We start from the raw sequence: 18,311 nt of genomic DNA, 5'->3' as shown, positions 1-18,311 counted from the left end.
CCGTAGCCAAAACATCTGAAGCATCTGGTCACTTCCACCCTTCGACGAATCCTGCAATTTACCCACCCAACTTTGATTTTTGCAGTCCTCAGCAGCTGATTAACTCCCCGCTCAGACAGAGAGAGACAACTGCGAGTTTCTGCTCCCTTCTGTTTGGTTGTGTCAAGACCACAATGACCACCCCTGCGCTAGCACCGAGCTTCCTTTCAACAGCCTCCTGAACCTCCTCCGCCGTAGAGAGACTGTCCAGGTCTCGGATCTCTATCGAGGCTCTAGGCTCTAAAACACTGACGGTACCGCTCTCGCCAATGGCCGTCTTCAAAGCCGAGCTGAACCCGTCTTTGTCTGTGGTCTTCGACCCGAGCTCCACCAACAGACCGCCGGTGCGGGTCGGACGATTAGCCCTGACTTCCGCCCCCGAGTCCTCTGGCTTGATCTTTGAACGGATGTCGTTTAGCAGGTCTGCATACGACTTCCCAGTGGTTTGGTCGTATGAGGACTGCATCCGGACGCGTCTTCTTCCTCTCTTCTTTCCTCGGCTTTGCCGTTGCAGAGGAGGCGGCAGGAGCTGCCTGCTTCTGCACAGCCTCGGACTTCTTCTTTACGGTCTTCGCAGTTTGGTTTTCTTTTCTAAGCCTTTTCTTCCTATTCTGACGGTCTTCTTGCCAGAGTTGCTCCTTTGAGTGGACCCGTTCGGCGTTAGAGGGGCCCTTTTTCAGCTGTGGGGTGACCGGCTCAGGACGAGCCCTAGCCGGCGTGCTACTCCCCACCGGATCACTTATCGTTATAGGGTGCAAGTTGACCTCCAGTCTAGCAACTTCGCCTGGCATTGCCCTCTTCCTCTTACCACTCCTCATCTCGACTGGAGAGGTAGTGGCGCCGACCAATTCTCGTTCCGAGATGACTGCCTCACTACGCTGCTTCCTGCTCGTGTGGATTCCGTACAAAGACTCCCTGATCCTCGCCACGCCACTTTTAATTACTGTGGGGACTCGATGGTTCGTCTTCGTAACGGCTTCAAACTCTTTCAGGACTTCTTCAATGGCTTTGAGGCCCTATTCCTCTTCAGTATTTGCAGTGTCAGCCAGTTGCCTAAGAACTTCTACATTGGAGACTGCTCTCGCAAGACTCTTTGGCTGCTCCGTCACATTCGTACTCTCCCTGTTATCTTTCCCATGCATGTAGGTTCTCTTTGAATGGTGTACCGTCCTTATTGAGCGTGCTTTCAGCAATCTCCATGAGCGTGTCTTCTCCTTCGGACGTTGATGACCTAGCCGATTGAGCTCCCGAAAAAGCACCTTAAGGTGGAGAACGAATGGTTTTCAAGCTCTTCCCAAAAGGCACCGGGAAAGCCAGAACCGGCGTTCTTTGTCCTTCCTTATTTTTCTTTGTCAAAGATGGTCCAGATTTACCATACATTATGTTTATTGAGGCATTTATCCCCATTCAGGTGCAGGGGCTCGTTCCCGAACCACAGCCGGGGCATAAGACAGCGACCGGCCAGTGGGTCGTACCCAGCAGGCCAGCATTCCGCCTCCCGCTCCCCTACGACTCCATAGGAACCTCCAATCCATCCTTCCGTCCCTTGCCCTCTTTAGCCGCAACACTGACCAAGTATAGTGGCCTTGGAGAGTTCAGTAGGTTATCAGAATTGAAAGCCCCTTGCCCAACACCTCCACCGCTGACTGAGCCAAACGGGGGGTCCTCTGGTTAAGATGGGCCAAGTCTCAACCGCAGTACATCCAGGGTTTAGTGATAGCAAAGTGAAGTGTTGGATCCAGAATCCCGCAGGCAGACCTTCTCCTCAGTCATCAGCATACCACGTCTACCTAGATCCCTGTTTCACCCATGCGAGGTAATCATGAGCGTTTTGCAAGTAAACTACTTCAAGCTAGTATCAATCAGTGCATATATGCTTAAGATGGAAATGTACTAGCTCTACTGACCAGGGACGCTTCTCCCTTAATGTAGCACCCACAGCGCAGTCAGTAGGCTACATAGGCTGCGCTTATAGTCTTCACAGCTTTATCCTGGGACGCATAACGCCAACCAGTCTATACTGACCACTTGCTCGGAGAACCCGGGGTCGCCAAGCCCGTCTTTTTACGAGTAACCAGCCCCTGGGTGAACGCTTTATAAACTAGGTAAAGATAAAGCGTATTTCTGGCTTACCCGGCAGCCTTTGACACGTATATGGAAGTAGATCTTTTTAGATGAATTAATTTCTTAATGTGAACTTTGAAGTCTTTTAACACCCAATAAAGAGCTTTGGGTTTCTACAAGCAAGCAAAGATATTTAAATTGAATACACGTTAAAGTAATAGATCAACTTAATATATTCTGAGCTATTGTGACATAGTAAAAGTATTATATAAGTCGAAGATTTATTTAACTGATACACTATTTTAGTAATTTATGTAATTATATATGTAATGTAAAATGAAATGTAGATAGTAAATTAATAGCTTGAGATGTAATAGAATTTAAACACTGAAAGATAATTCAGTTAACTTTGTAAATGAAGAGCCATAAAGAAACATAGTTCTCTAAACAAAAACAAAAGTGACAGTCGCCATTCCCAAAATGCATTTTTTAGGATTTTTCAATAACTAGGTCTTATCAAATCAATCAAATCAAATCAAAATGCCTTTATTTACAAGCGTTTCTCAGTACATACACTGTTTTGCAGAACAACTCAAGTCATTTAATGGCCTTAATTACTAAATAACAAAGACTTGTGATTAAAACTAAAAGGAACAACATTGGATTATACTAAATACTAAAACTTATACACTAACAACTGAAATACGTTATTTATCAACACATATGTAGTCCTTAAGTTTTAATTTAAAAGAATTGCAACTGTATTGCTTAAGGCTAAGGGGGAGGTCATTGTACAATTTAGGGCCGAAATACGAAAAACTTTTCCTCCCGACTTCATGCCTGACTTTTCGAAAGTCAAGAAGGTAGCCATGGCGGGTACTGCGCTGCGAGACCCCCTCCCGGAACAACAACCGCTCGCTAAGGTACTGCGGTTCCTGGTGTGATAGGACCTTGTGGACCAATGAGCAAGTCAACATCCTGCAGACGGACTCCACTGGTAGCAGGCTGGCAGCATCTCGAAAGGGGGACACGTGATCAAAACGTTTCAAGTTGAAAATGAAACGCACCGCAGAGTTGTGATGTCTCTGAATACGTTCTACGTCCCCCCGCGAGATGCTGTTACCATAGGCTGGATAGCAGTAATAAATGACGGAAAAAAACCATCGACTGCATAAGCTGAAGCTTCGCAAATTCCGACAGTAGAGATCTGAATCTGTATAGACCTCTTAATCTGCCAAGTGCACGTTGTATGACATAAGTGACGTGTTCAGAGAATGTTAGATCGCTATCAAGCATGATGCCGAGCGTTTTCACCCTGTCACACAAGGTCAAAAACTCACCATCAAGAGCAATCCCCACACCACTGTCTGTCTAGGCCTGTATTGTGTTGTGTGGTATAGTATGAAGGACAGTGCACTTGCCTACATTGAGCTTAAACCCATTGTCTACAGACCATTTACTGATGTTTTCAAGATCAGAGTTTATATGGGCAAAAGCCACCTGAACTGAGCTAGGGTCATAGGACAAATGCAACTGGCAGTCATCAGCATACATATGAGCCGTACAGTGTTTAATACACTTTGGGAAGTCAGAGGTGTACAGGGTAAACAGTACAGGACCAAGACAACTTCCCTGAGGCACACCTCGCTCCCTACTTAGAGAGGCAGATGTCTCGCCCTCAACTCTTGTCACCTGGCTTCTTCCTTCTGGCTTATACCTAAAAGAAAATAATCTATGATATTCAAAACCTTATAAAAGCAGTTAAACTAAGTAATAACGTTGTGTTCTTATGAACTATAAGGGTAAAATACAAAATTAATAGTCAAAATTGGGATATAAATAATGCCTGGGATTGAAACTGTAAAGTAACACCAACAGCCCTTAGTTTCACAACAGTAGGATTATAATGTGGAGTTTCCAAGGTAAACTATTGTATTAAGGGGGTTGAAGGCGAAAGTGGGTTATTGAAAATGTAACTATAAATCTCTTCTGCTTGTAAACAACAACTACTTATGCCTACTTTTAATTAAAATGTTACAAGGATGTAATCTCAGCTTCATAAGTATGCAGGTATAACTTCGGTAGATGGGACAAAATGGACTAAAAAAGTATTACGTTGGATGGTGTAATACTTACAACAGTTTTAGTTTACATTTAGAGTATTTGGAATAAGGCAAGAGTGGATAGCAACTTTTTGCACAGTCATAGTCTTTCCTATATTTGTGTTTTATATTGTATTACTTTTACGACGTTGAATAATATGCAAAAGGAACAAGTACATTGATCCTATTTACCTATAAATGCTTAACAATTTCTTCACACATAACATTTAGTGCAAGTGATACAGTTACTGTCCAACTCCAATATCCTGTAACATAATCTTAGATCACAATTACTATAAACTATACTCTATCCTACAACCTGTGATGTGAGACACTTCAGAGATGAAGTTAGGAATGCTAGCAGGAGGTTTTGTGTTTGACTCCGTCACGTATTTGCTATATAGGACCTTGGGGGTTGGTGATTTTATTCTATACTTGAATAGCATGGTTATAATCAAAATTTTGTAAGTAAAATGAACCAGTATTTTAAACTAAAAGACGAGGTTAAAATCAAGACGTATAAAAGTCTATACGTTAAGCAATTATTTTAATTGTTAATCTTTACAATCACTCTTTGTTCAAAAGATACCGAGGAGAAAAAGCTTTAAGCCATTAAATGTTTCTGTCCAAAGTTTAGTTTAGTTTGTTAATGTTTTTGATGTATCTTTGAACCTTGATAGGGTACAGGGAGTTGTGAGGATGATAACCGAATTCGTTTGTCAATCATTTAACGTGTAGTTCACTTTTCCTTTATTTACTATCAGATATTATATAAAGTTACGAAATATAGTAAATCAAATGTATTTTTTGATTTGTAAAAAACTAGATAAATGAAAGTGGGCAATAAATTTTTTTTTATTAAACAAGCATAAATAATTTTTTATAAGAAATGCATAAGTGACATCCACTATTACACAAATAAAATGCAGTAAGCTTTGCAAATTAAAAAACCGATTAACTTTCAAATAAAAAATTTATTCTTTTTGTATATAGAAAATAGGATATGATTTTTAAGTTTAATAAATACATGAAAAACTTATTTTTGTGATAATTCAAAACAGTACATGGATCGTTAAAACCGTGTTACTTGTAAATACCAAGAGGGGAGTATTGGGGTGGAACAGGGAACTAGGCTGCTGTACGATTATTAAATACGTGACAACCTCTTATTGTACTGGAGGTCTCAAATAGAGCTTTACAACCGTTCAATACATTGTGACTTTGGAATACTAAGAGAGAATATCAGGTTAAAACAAGAAAAAGAAAAAGGATGATCTACGTTTATGAAATACGTGACGTTTGTTACGGATTAGGAATATTGTTACTTATTCTGAGTATATTTATCATGCAATAAAATGTAGACATACCCTGCCTGCGTCGTTATCCCTGTAAAATCAGAACATTGAGTAAAAGCTGTTACATAAATACTGCCATGAAGATTTTTATAATGTTAGTCTTTTCTGTATGATAAATTATTTAGCCAAACTCTGTAATTCATAGTTGGATGATTACATACTTTTCCAATTTATCATTCGTCTATCGTTTTTCCACCTTATACAATATACTCGTATTATATTGGTGGCTTTTTCACACAAATTTAAAAGTTTAGTAATTCAAAAAATTAAAATCAAAACACTTTAATATGAGAATGTATACTCGTTTTTAAGTATCCACTTCACATTGAACATATCGTTTCGGGGCACTCCTGTGATGAGTATAGATTTAAACATTTGGTGAAACGTGTAAATGTATTACGCACCAAACCTAGATGTTATTTTAATGCTAATTTAATAATAATGCACGCAATGTTTATATTAAAATGTCATTTTAATTACTCCTCTCAGTAATGTTTGTCTAACGTCACTAAAACATCATGCATGAAGGAATTCACGGGTAATAATGAAACTCAATTATGTTTACAGTCATAATTACATAATAACAGTAATAACTTTATTGATACTTATAATTCGTGAATCTTAATATACAAAGCAATACTTTTGCTGTACCTCCCTCATCATTTACTACGACCTAAATATAGAGTAAAGAATCATCTAATATTTTTTACTATTGATTGAGAATTTATGAGATTTTGACGGGAGCGCCGTTAACAAGGCATAACTGCAATAATTATAATAAGCAACAAAATTAATGTTTTTACAGTTATAGCAAATGATATGATTTATTAAATATACTTTCACCGTCACAAAACGATTTCAATCTAATTCATGCATTTATATACATTCTTATAAAGAGTATGATTCTTTCACTAAGACAATTATATTAAAAGTGTCTACAAGTGATTAAAAGTCTTTTCTTAAGAAGTTAGGGCTATATTTACAGCAATAAATACAAATCTAAACTAAAAAATGCTGAAAACGTTAATGTTCTTGACCAATAAGTACTGCTATTAAAAATTCTTATAATTATTTAGCACCTTATTTTTTAAATGCAATTCCTTTGAAAATCAGATGCCGAAATGTTCATTCCATGCCAATAATTAGAAGTTTATTATTTTCTAAGGGCAGTTTAGAAGATTTCTTGCAGTATAACTTAGTAAATAAACATGGTATGGAATCTGTAAACCTTGCTTGCACTGTACTCTTACTTTTATTTTGTTCCGATTTTATTCATTGTTTATGACTTTGTGTATGTAAGTCAAGTGGTTCTTTGTTAATGACAAACGAAATAATGATTAATGAAATATTAATTTCCATATACTTATTTAAAGTTAGGGAGTTTTTTCATGAAAAAAGTATTTTATAAGTGTTTTATTCTATAAGCCTGCTTCAATTTTTTTTATTTAAATTGCCCTTCTACATAGGTTGGGCCTCAGAGATTTTACCTTTATATTCTCTTCAAGCCTTTTATGTGCTTTTATATCATTGTTACTGTATTTTTTAGCATAGTATTAATCAGACTTTGCATTTAAATTAAGTTAAGCTTTGACTATTATAATTGTATTATATTATTATATGTATTATAATGTATTATATATATATATATATATATATATATATATATATATATATATTATTGTTAAATTTATCTGCTTTATAAAAAAATCCTTAACCGAATATCAATTTTAAAACTGAAATAAGCATAAATGAATTAGTATCCATAAATTAACGTAGTGTTCAATGTTCTAGGAGGTATAGTTTAGGATTAAATATGATTTAAAATTTCAAATTTTAAGTATTGTATGACATATTATTCCGTAAATAAAAAAATATCACCATAAAAGAGTTGAATTTTAGTTTAAATACTTTTAGTGCTAAATCATTTCCTAAAGTTTTTTGCAACTTTATGAGGCTGTATTTTATGATTTGTGTTCGATAAGTTCCCAGTGACTTCAAGTTTAGGCCAGACTACATAAATCTGTCAAAATATCCGTGGCAGTAAATTTGCTAAACGCTCCCCGACTTTGACATTTAATTTTCAGATCAATGTTTCAACACGTTTGTTTGTTCGATTGGAAATAAAGTTTTTAGTCCACTAGACAGTAAGAGTTTGTTTTATTTTACAATACCACAACCAAGCTTCCGTAGAAATCGAAAGAGGAATTTTGTATAAGAATTTAATTAATGTTTAAAATACTTCAATTATTGTATTATCAGTTTCAGTCAACAAATTAATAATATATTATCCTTATTTACTGATTATGATATGTATATATAATTTAATAATTACCTAGTAATATTATAACTATTAAAAACTATTTAAAAACATACGTTCATATAAATACAATAATTATTTGACTACAATATAGTTATTAATATGGGTTTTGATTTGGCGTGAGTCATCGATGACATGCTTTAGGACGAAATACGTGAACGAATTAAGGGAAAGCTTTCTTAACGTAAAAGTTAGAATACATCAGCGTGTTGTTAAATTATTTTAATTTATAGTTGTCATTTGTTTCTGTTTTTCCCTGTACTAATTATACGTTCAATATTGTGTTATGTTGTGTCGTGAAAAATACATTTATGTTAAAGGCATTTTATTCGGCGACTATGTTTTGTCAAATGATCTTTATTTTAGTCTTTAATTTTATTGAGGTTATGTTTAAGAGAGGTTAAGTTTAATTCTCGTATTAAAATAATATAAAATAACTATAGCCTACATTATATATTTTTATTTTGTGTAGTGCATATTTTCAATTCTTAGCGAAAGAGATTAAAATAAGCTTATCTTTTTATATAAATACCAATAATACATTTACTGATATATACATAAGTGATTTATAGTTTTCATATAGGTTTTAGTTTTCCATTTATTTTATTCTAATAATATAAATTAAGTGTAGCCTATATTGCATATTTTTATTCTATGTAAAGCATTTATTTAAATAATTAGTGAAAAAGATTGTAATAAATTGTGCGTTATACCTATCAGTTATTTTTCGTCTGAAACATTTCTGGTGTTTGTTTTCTTGAATTATGTTTACGTAAAACGTGTTTGAAAAGGAAATTTATTTCATACATAAAGGGTGTAAAAAAATTCCGCACGGGCTTGATAATTCCCGAATAATTACTTGTTACATAATTTCTGCACCCATAAACCAACATTTTGAAGTAAGTACAATATTTCATCTCAGGAGGATGGGAAGTAAAGAGTCTGAAGGAAAACGAGAGCATACGTGGAGTAACTTAACTTCCACAACTTGAGCTAAGACAAGAATATTAAACCATCCAGAAAAGGACCCACATTGTATATGTTTTAAACTTTAAACTATAGGAATGTATTAAAGAGTAAACCTTTAATGTGGGATTTGTGGTATTTTACTCCGTTATTAAATACCTTTAACTTAATGTACTACTCGACATATGCTTTTATTTCAGTTCCTTCTGACACCTTGTAGCCCATCACCCTGACACGAATAACATTATAGTTACCTTAAAAAGTAGATTTCTAGGTACTGTAGATTAATGATTTAACTAGTTTTTTTTGCTCTACCTGTAATTTATCTGGTATTATCGAGCGCGTGCGGGACTGTTTTACTCCCTGTTTTGCATAAAAGTTTATTTAAAAATACGAATTTAAACAGAATAATTCAATAAAATTAAGAGCTGTATTTGCAGTTTATTAGATCGGTGAACTAAATATAAAAAAATAAAAACCTTACAGGGGTTTTCACTTAACTCTCCAGTAACTGTGTTTGACTTCTGTTTACTGCAAAAGTAGCTTTCAGTTCGGATCTAAACCCCACCTACGTGAAATCTGTCTGTTGTTTTCCTGATAAGAGATAACTTTGTCCCGGTTAACTAAAAAAAAACCTTGTACTTGTTGGTTAAATATTATTTTAAATTATTATTTTTTTTATAATTATATAATTCAATACATTCATGTAAATTAGACCAAATGTTTTTGTCCTCAGTATTTGTTACATTATCTTATATATGTGCTTTATTTCTGATATATTATGTATTTCTGTACATGTTTCTAACACTGTAAACTAACGATCAGATTACACAATTGGTCAAAAGGTAATTTTATTAACTATAACAAAACATAATCAGTTCTAGTGCTATTTCCTTTCCTGCTTCCGTATGAAAAAAATTCTTATGTAGAAGTTAATTTGAAGTTGAGTTGAAGGTGATTTCAACAGGAATAATATTTTTATAGGCACTTCCACAGTGCGCCACAGAGAAAAAATAGAAGCCTGCTATAACATTATTAATGTCACACTATACGTTGCCATGTTATTTGAATATTGTATACCACATCTTACTTCGTATTAACAGATAAAATTATCACTACGGCAGTCATGTCCATACAAAATATAAATCAGTAGATCCTTGGGCGAATTTAATAGGTCAGATAGGACTCAACTTACTTAGAGTTAGGGTTACAATAAATATGTATCGTGAATTAGTAGTAATACTTGAATTCTAATGGTTTTTGCATTAAAAAATTACAAGGGAAATATTTATCATACAAATTTAAATTTTTTTACTTGAACATATGAAAAATGTTTGAACGATGAAAAATTATTTGGTTTTAATTTATTTAAAATAAATCAAGTAAATACATAGATAATCATGTGTTTATGGTAAAATTAGCTATTAAAATCAAATGTGAGTTGTCTCTTACAGTATTATTCAACTGCTTTATCCGTCATAAAGTTATTCTCGTGTAAACTTTGTACTGCGGTTCTTAATTAGGAGCTAAACACTTGTTGTTGTTATTGCACGTATTCTATAATATTGTAAATCTTAAAAATCTTTTTGTAGTATCTAGTAAACCTTTTTATCTATTGTTATACCCAATATCATTACTCTCATTTATACAATTAAAACTAAACTAGGTATATTTGGTATGTTGCTTACAAAATATTAAAAAAATCTACGAATATATGCTTTTAAGGATGGTGGCCATTTGCAAAATTTTAATTAAGATATCACAGATAAAAACATTTAACATAGGCAATGTTAAGAAATCTGTCACGATAATTTTTCTGAATATTTAAAAAATAAATCTTAAGTTTTTACGATGTTCGAAGTAAAAATATTACCAAATTAAAAATAGTTAGAGAATGCTCAGTTAATTATTCAAACAATAGGTGTGTTAACAGCTGTAATAATATTTTTGAAATATGCAATAGCATTTTATTGTTATAAGTAACAAACAAATATTTTGATTTAATTATATCTAAATAAAAATCCAAGATATAGCAAGAAAATTTCTTTGTTTGACCTTTTTTTTGTACCGTAACTATAATTAAACTGATAATTCCAAAACTTTCGGGGGAAGAATAGCCAATAATAAATATTTATTTTGACATTATTGAGTACAGTTACATATTTAATATTACTTTGATTCCAACCATTGGTACTTATGGTGTTGATTATTGAGTTTTTTGGACGTGACAACGTCTTAAATTAGGTTGCGGCTCGGAGTCACTCATGAAAAAGGTGTAACGCCCGGTAACGTTACGATGCCCGTCCAGTGGGTCGCCGCACGGGATCCGCACGGGATAAAGCAGATAACTGTGGGTTCGCCGCCGGGATAAAGCAGATAAACTATGTTTATTCGTGAAAATGTGGAGTGCTTAGATTCGTCATTTACATTAACAACTACAACAATAAAGGTAAATAATTGTACACTGATATTTCATTATCGTAAACTATGAATTGATTGATTAATTGTTAAGATGGACACAAAAGTTGAGAAACTGAGTTTATAGGTTTATGTCATACTATTGACAAATGTTGATAGTGTTAAGTAAATTATTAGTTTAAATCACTCTGCAATCAATCGTAATTCAGTCGATTGAGAAGAAACCAGCGCGTATTGCTAGTCAAACATTTAAAATAACAAATTATAACCTCTAACCTGTCATAACAGTGCGACCAAAACAAACGAAACTAAACCGACCAATCACCACGCGCGGAGTTAGAATTTAACTGTGTTTAGCAAGAATTTCAAATTCCAATTTAGTAAATGTTTTATTCATTTACCATTTACAATAACAAAATTGTAATTAATTTCAAATTATGTACAATGTTTTAGTAAACAAAATATATTTCTATAGTTAAAATTTGTGCAATTTTATTTTCATTCAATTCCTTGTTCCTATTGTGCAATTTAATAATATTCAAATCAATAAATATTCTACGAGAAAAAGACGTTGTCACGTTAAAATCTTCGCCCGCGTTAAAACCGACTTTACCGGCATTATTGACCATAATTTTTTACATTAAAAATATCATTTAATACATATGAGAACGACATGAGAATGTATGTATAAGCATAGATAGACGAAAAAATCTATCAGAATTTTAACTTTCGTTCCTACCAGGATTACCTTATCTCTTTGTTAATGTTGTGTAAATTTCTGAACGTCAATGAACAAGAGTCTCCTTATTAATACATTGAAACTAACTTATTACGCATAAAGGTATTTCGTGTATTTTACATATGTTTCTTGTTATTCATAAGATACAAATTAATAACTATTTCACTGAAATTACTAAACCAGTAACATACTCCTTCATTTGCAGAGTTGAACTCGAAGTTTCTTGACAACAACAATTATTCACGGATGAAGAATGTTTAGGAGATTAACTAATTCTAACTTTCTATGTTATAACTACTCATGTAAGTTATGATTGTGGGTGTATGCTATAGAGGAAATTGAATAAGTTTACTATTCACTTATATTATAAGAAATTGACATTGAAGTTCCAGTTGAAACAAAAGTTTTAATGTTGTGATAAGCATGTATTTTGTGAGAGAACATTTTTATTTTCGTGTAATATAAGTAATGTTGATTATTGATCTCCTTCATTCAAATGTTTTCTGTATATAACAGTACGAGGTAGTAATCTTATTTTATACGTGGATATTATTTATAATATAGTTAATAATGTAAAGTTAATCTTTACCCAAATATTGTGAATAATATTCAAAGCTAATACTAAAGGAGACAGATTAAAAAATTTTATTTGGTTAAAATAATAATACACGTAATAAATAATGAAATAAACTATTAAAAATGCGTAATATTTAGATAACCGTTGAATCTATTTGAATCGGTTAACCCATCATCGGGCACAATGTGTGAATTTCAACGTGGCATTTCGAAACGATAACAGTCCCAAAACCTTTGCACAAGTTGGTATTTGGTGCCAAATTTTACCTTGTATGTGTACCGCCGAAGTTTTTTGGCAAATTTGGAAACGATAGAGTTTCAATGTGACTCCTTGTAAATATAGATTTAAAAACAAAGTGTTCTGGAATGCTTTTAATATTCACAAAACTTTTTTAAAGTTTTTGTGTGAATATACCTTCTTTGTTCTATCGTCCCTCAGATTTCATGTGATTGATTTTCAAACACAAAAATATCCAAACTTCTTCCCAGACGTTTGAAATTATAATATTAGTAGGAATAACAAGTCCTAGTTTTGTTTTTAAACACTAAAGTGGTTTAAACAAATCGTATAGTAAGAGAGTATATACTCTGAGTTTAAGGAGAGGCCGATCCCCTTTTAAGCCTTAATCTGTCCCTCTGGGCCACTGGCATGTGCGAGGATCTTATCAAACAGAATAAGGGGGAGAGTCGATACAGTACAAGGTCAATGGTACTGATAAAAAGTGCAAAGGTCACAGACAGGATTTGAACCTGCGCTATCTCTAACTCAGACCCAAAGTCCAACAACTTAGACCGCTCGGCCATCGGCACTCCCATTCATCATTGAAATACAAAATTCTCAAACGTACGTTTTACATAGTTTATTTCATTCTTTATTATCTTTATTATTATTTAAACAAAATGAAATGTTTTAATTTGTCTCTTTTCGTACTTGCCTTGTATAATATTCACAGTATTTCGGGAAAAATTAACTTTACTTTATTCCTTTTATAATAATTAATATACATGTGTAAAATATGATCATGCAACTTTAAATTAGTTATGTAATTAACAACCTAATTAATAACTGTAACAACTGTACACTCCTCAGTGAGTCATTTGTAACTAGATAAAAATACATTAATTGGATGGAAAAGTTTTTGCAGATTTGCTTAAGATTTTTTTCTTTAAACAATTTGAATTTTATACTTCTTTCAATATTGTTATTCGTAAATTTTCAGTTTAGTTATATGACAATAACAGGCCTTTATAGTAATGCCTAGCTGGTAATACTTAAGGAAATTTTGGATTTTAAAACGTGTTTGGATTGTTTTGAGTAATAGAACAAAAAATCAATCGTCTCTTACAATTGTACCAACCTTAATGCAATTTTACCGTATTCTTGATTAATTACGACACACATTACATTTTATTTAGTTGAAGAACACCAAAATAAATTTAAATTGATGGATTTAAACGAAACAATGAAATCGTTTTCAAATAACGTGGTTTTTTATGTGTTCTGATTTTTGTTAACAAGTTTACAAAATGATTTTTTTCACTTGAATACAAAATCCAATCATGCTCAATAAATTTAAACAAGCAGGCTGGTTATATTTGAAAATAAAAACAACTTCTTGTAATAAAAAAATCATTACAAAATACGATCGATCATCTTTACAAATTTTGATGGAAGACTAAGTTTTTATAAACCTTAATTTAACGATTGTATATTATTTAAATACAAATGTCATGTAATTTAAGTATTAGTGAATATTAAAACAAATATATATATATATATATATATATTAGATATATTTGTTGTAATATTCATCATATATAAAATATACATATATATATATATGTAATATAATATATTATATATATATATATATATATATATATTTATATTTAAAATGTATGTATATATTACTCAAGCTAAATATTCTAAAAGATTACAAGTCGAAAAGTTGAACATATAAATAGTTTAATAATTCTAAAGTTAAAAACCAAAATATATAAATTTTAATGATAAAGATTATTCCGAAAGACTTATAAAACCAAACAGTTAGGTTACGCATTGACCAACAATTATCACGAAACTTCATTCTATAGTATTACAATTTTTCTAGACTGAAATAATTGGAGACAAATTATATTTATTAAAATGTGGAAAAAAAAAATCTTGTTAGGACGAGGCATTTAACCAGTAGATGATCTTTCGCAAAATCACTATAAACAATGGAATATAGAACTCCTAGTAACCTCAATTTCCAGAAACGATCAGAGGTAGCGTATAAGCGGATTTTATCACTCCGGAGCTCAAGAGGTTTGAAAGAGCAATCCAGGCATTCTTTTTGTAAAACGGAATTGGCAATGCAAATGGCGTTCATCTACCATCCTCCCATCGTTCCAAGCATCTATCATAGTAGTGGAAACTGCCGTGTTGCACTAGTTCGTTTTCTCTTGATTTATTTGTAGAGCGCTGCAGTATTATGGGTAATATTCACTCCTCGCTAGTTTTCCAATATTTTCAATGTGTAACTAATGTTATTATATTTGAGCAGTAATTTTAACTTCATTATTGTTTTATTACGGGAAAATAACTAATAAGATACAATATATTACTACTTAATTTTTCAACAAGTAATTAAATATATAAAACTTATTAATATTGATGTGAATGACGTAGGGGAGACCGGGGCAAGTTGACGACCGGGGCAAGACGACGAATGGTTAGTTTCTCAAATTAGTTGCTAGGTAGTAGCACCGGTCGAATGTCAGTAGCGCTCCACACGGATGGCCTCTGAAATAACTGGCAGTGAAGACAAGTTCGCCATTGTGTGTGTTGTTACAGCGGCTTGTTGTTTTTGGAGTGCGTTTTTGTAACTTTCGGCCTTTGCATCGTAAGGTTTATTGAATACGCAGGTAAGATATGTTAATTTTCAATATTACCTATATTTACCTTATGTATTAGGCTACTCATAAATACCATGTTTGTTTATATTTATCTTAAACTTAATGCCAATAAAATTTACCTACTCTATTACGGCCGCTCGGGGCAAGATGACGTGGGGCAAGATGGCGTGTTCGTCATCTTGCCCCGGTTAATTTTACTGGTGCAAAGCTGAAACTTTTAAGAAGTATGGTTATGCATACAATTTTGATTTAAGTAAACTAATAACTGACGACACTGTGAGACTTAACCACTTATTTAAAAAAAATTTAATCTACACTTTTGTTTAACAATTTTACTTTAGAATTGAATTTTTATTAATTTAATATGCGGGTACAGATTTTTAGTTTTACTTTGGTTCCAGAGATGGTGAGAAACTACAAAAAGACTTCCTCTAGAGGAGAGTGGGAAAAAACCAACATGGATACTGCTTTCACAGAGGTCAAGGAGGGAAGAATGACTTGCTTGGGAGCAGCGAGAACTTACAATGTTCCAGAGGCAACACTTCGACGCCGACTGAAAAAGAACGTTTCGGTAACTATTTTCACCTACACCTTGCACCACGTTTATATTTACAACTTGTTTTAAGTTAAATTATTTACCACCTTGTTTTTGATATTAAAACAAAATTTACTTTGGTATAACAACTTCTCACGTTACAAAGACAAGACTATAATCCGTACCCCAGCTTTTTACGCAAATACACATAACATTTTCATTTACTTCATCACAACATTTCTAAGCAACCTACAACGATTATTATTTACATTTTCCAAACCTTAAAAAGTACCAAACTTTAAAATAATGAAATAAAATAAATATAAATTTTTTACCTTTCCTGCTCCCCTTAAACAAGTTTTTTTTTTAGGATATGCCTGTCCATGGAGGAAGATATAGAGAAGTATTCAATGAAGAGCAGCTCCAAGATTTACACAACTATTTGACGGTAATGGACCAAATGTTTTTTGGAATGACCAAGTTGCAGTGCAGAAAACTCGTTTTTGAATACGCAGAACACTTAGGGATTTCTCATCCGTTTAATAAAGAAACTAAAATGGCTGGTGAGGATTGGCTGGCTACCTTTATGAAAAAACACAACTTTAGTATGCGTAAGCCAGAAGCAACATCTGTTGCAAGAGCAATGGGTTTCAACAAACCTAGTGTTGATAAATTTTTCTCCATTTTGAAGGAAGTGCGAGAAAAACACAATTTTCCCGCTGCTAATATCTACAATGCAGATGAATCAGGACTATCTACTGTGCCCAATAAATTACCTAAGGTAATTTCACCAAAAGGAAGTAGAAGAGTTTCTAAAGTTGTGTCTGGGGAGAGAGGCAGGAACGTCACTATTATTTGTTGCATCAATGCTACGGGAACTTACCTACCCCCTTTTTTGGTATTTGCCAGAAAGCGAATGCGACCTGAACTCATGGAAAGAGCTCCACCAGGTAGTGTGGGCCACTGCAGCGATAATGGCTGGAGCAACGGAGAGTTGTTCGTAAAGTTTTTGAACCACTTTATCCTCAATGCAAAACCCACAGTTGATTCTCCTATCCTGCTACTTGTCGATAATCACAGAACCCACATAACCCTAGAGGCAATCAACTTATGCAGAGATAACCATATTGTTATGGTTGGATTTCCTCCTCATACAACACACCGTCTTCAGCCCTTGGACGTTTCATTCTTTGGTTCGCTGAAAACCTTTTACAGTCAAGCTTGTGACAACTTCATGGTCAATAATCCAGGACAGACCATCAGTGACTTTAAAATTGGTGAGCTTTTGACCATTGCTTATTTCAAGGCTGCAACTGTTGGCAATGCCGTTAGTGGGTTCAGGTCCACAGGAATAGAACCTTATAATCCACTTGTATTCGACGAACATGACTTTGCTGCATCACAAACAACTGATCAGAACCTGGATGTAGGCCTAGACCCTAGCTATAATGAAGATGAAAATCCTACTATCCAATCAACAACATCAAATACAACAGAAACTCCAGGTGAACCTGAAGAAGAAACCATTGAGCTGAGTGAACGCCAAGAAACAGTAGGCCTAGTAGACTGTGCCCCAATCCCGGTAAAGAAGAATACAAGTGTCTTCGACTTTAAGCCTTTACCTAAAGGTAAACCAAAGGATAAGAAAAGAAAAGTTCAGAAGTTAAGTTCTAGTATTATAACAAGCACGCCAGTAAAAATGTGTTTGGAAGTAAAGCAAGAAATGAAGGATGAAAAAGAGCGCTTAAAAAAGAAAAGAGAAGAGCTTCGAGCTTCAAAGGTTTCAAAGAAACTCAAGTTTGGACCCTACAAAAAACGTCCTAGGTGTATGAACACAGCTTCTACTTCAAAAGGCAGTGAAGTTAGATGTCCTGGGTGTGAAGAAAAATACTCCGATCCTCCAGTTGAAGAGTGGATCCAGTGTTCCAAGTGCAGTGAATGGTGGCACGAGAATTGTACAAGCTACGAAGGTGGGGAATTTGTTTGTGACTACTGCTAGTTTGTCAGTTTTTGTACATAAATAAAAATGACTAGCAGCCTTTTCTTTTACAAAGTAGCGTGTTTATTTAAACCTCCATAACATTCGTCATCTTGCCCCTATGCAAAAGTCATCTTGCCCCGGGGGTGGGGCAAGATGACATTTTTGCATTGTTTCATAAGAACTAAAATTTACAAACAAAAAATTGATATTATGATAATTAAAAAAAAATTAAATGTAGGTAAAGACTTATACTTAACTCTTATGTATCGTAAGACTTTTATTTTTATCACAATATTTTATTAAAAATATTTATTCCTTAAC

At 33.5% G+C, this 18,311-nt stretch overlaps 1 protein-coding gene across 1 annotated transcript; it reads left to right on the top strand.

Annotated features, from left to right (window-relative positions):
- The first annotated feature begins 15,249 nt into the window (after positions 1–15,249).
- LOC124355232 lies at positions 15,250–18,050 on the top strand. Its single transcript, XM_046806271.1, has 2 exons — positions 15,250–16,045; positions 16,380–18,050. The coding sequence occupies exons 1-2, from the start codon at positions 15,839–15,841 to the stop codon at positions 18,006–18,008; spliced, it is 1,836 nt and encodes a 611-aa protein (XP_046662227.1). The 5' UTR covers positions 15,250–15,838; the 3' UTR covers positions 18,009–18,050.
- Positions 18,051–18,311: the final 261 nt, after the last annotated feature.

This window comes from Homalodisca vitripennis, chromosome 2, assembly GCF_021130785.1.
Source record: "Homalodisca vitripennis isolate AUS2020 chromosome 2, UT_GWSS_2.1, whole genome shotgun sequence".
NCBI classification, from domain to species: domain Eukaryota; kingdom Metazoa; phylum Arthropoda; class Insecta; order Hemiptera; family Cicadellidae; genus Homalodisca; species Homalodisca vitripennis.
The sequence above is the reverse complement of the archived record's forward strand: the minus strand, read 5'-3'. Positions and strand labels throughout refer to the sequence as shown.

Excerpts from the sequence above, each read along its gene's own strand:
- LOC124355232 (XM_046806271.1), top strand. The coding sequence starts at position 15,839 with ATGCGGGTACAGATTTTTAGTTTTACTTTGGTTCCAGAGATGGTGAGA. Across the intron at positions 16,046-16,379 it reads GACTGAAAAAGAACGTTTCG|GATATGCCTGTCCATGGAGG; the intron begins GTAACTATTTTC and ends TTTTTTTTTTAG.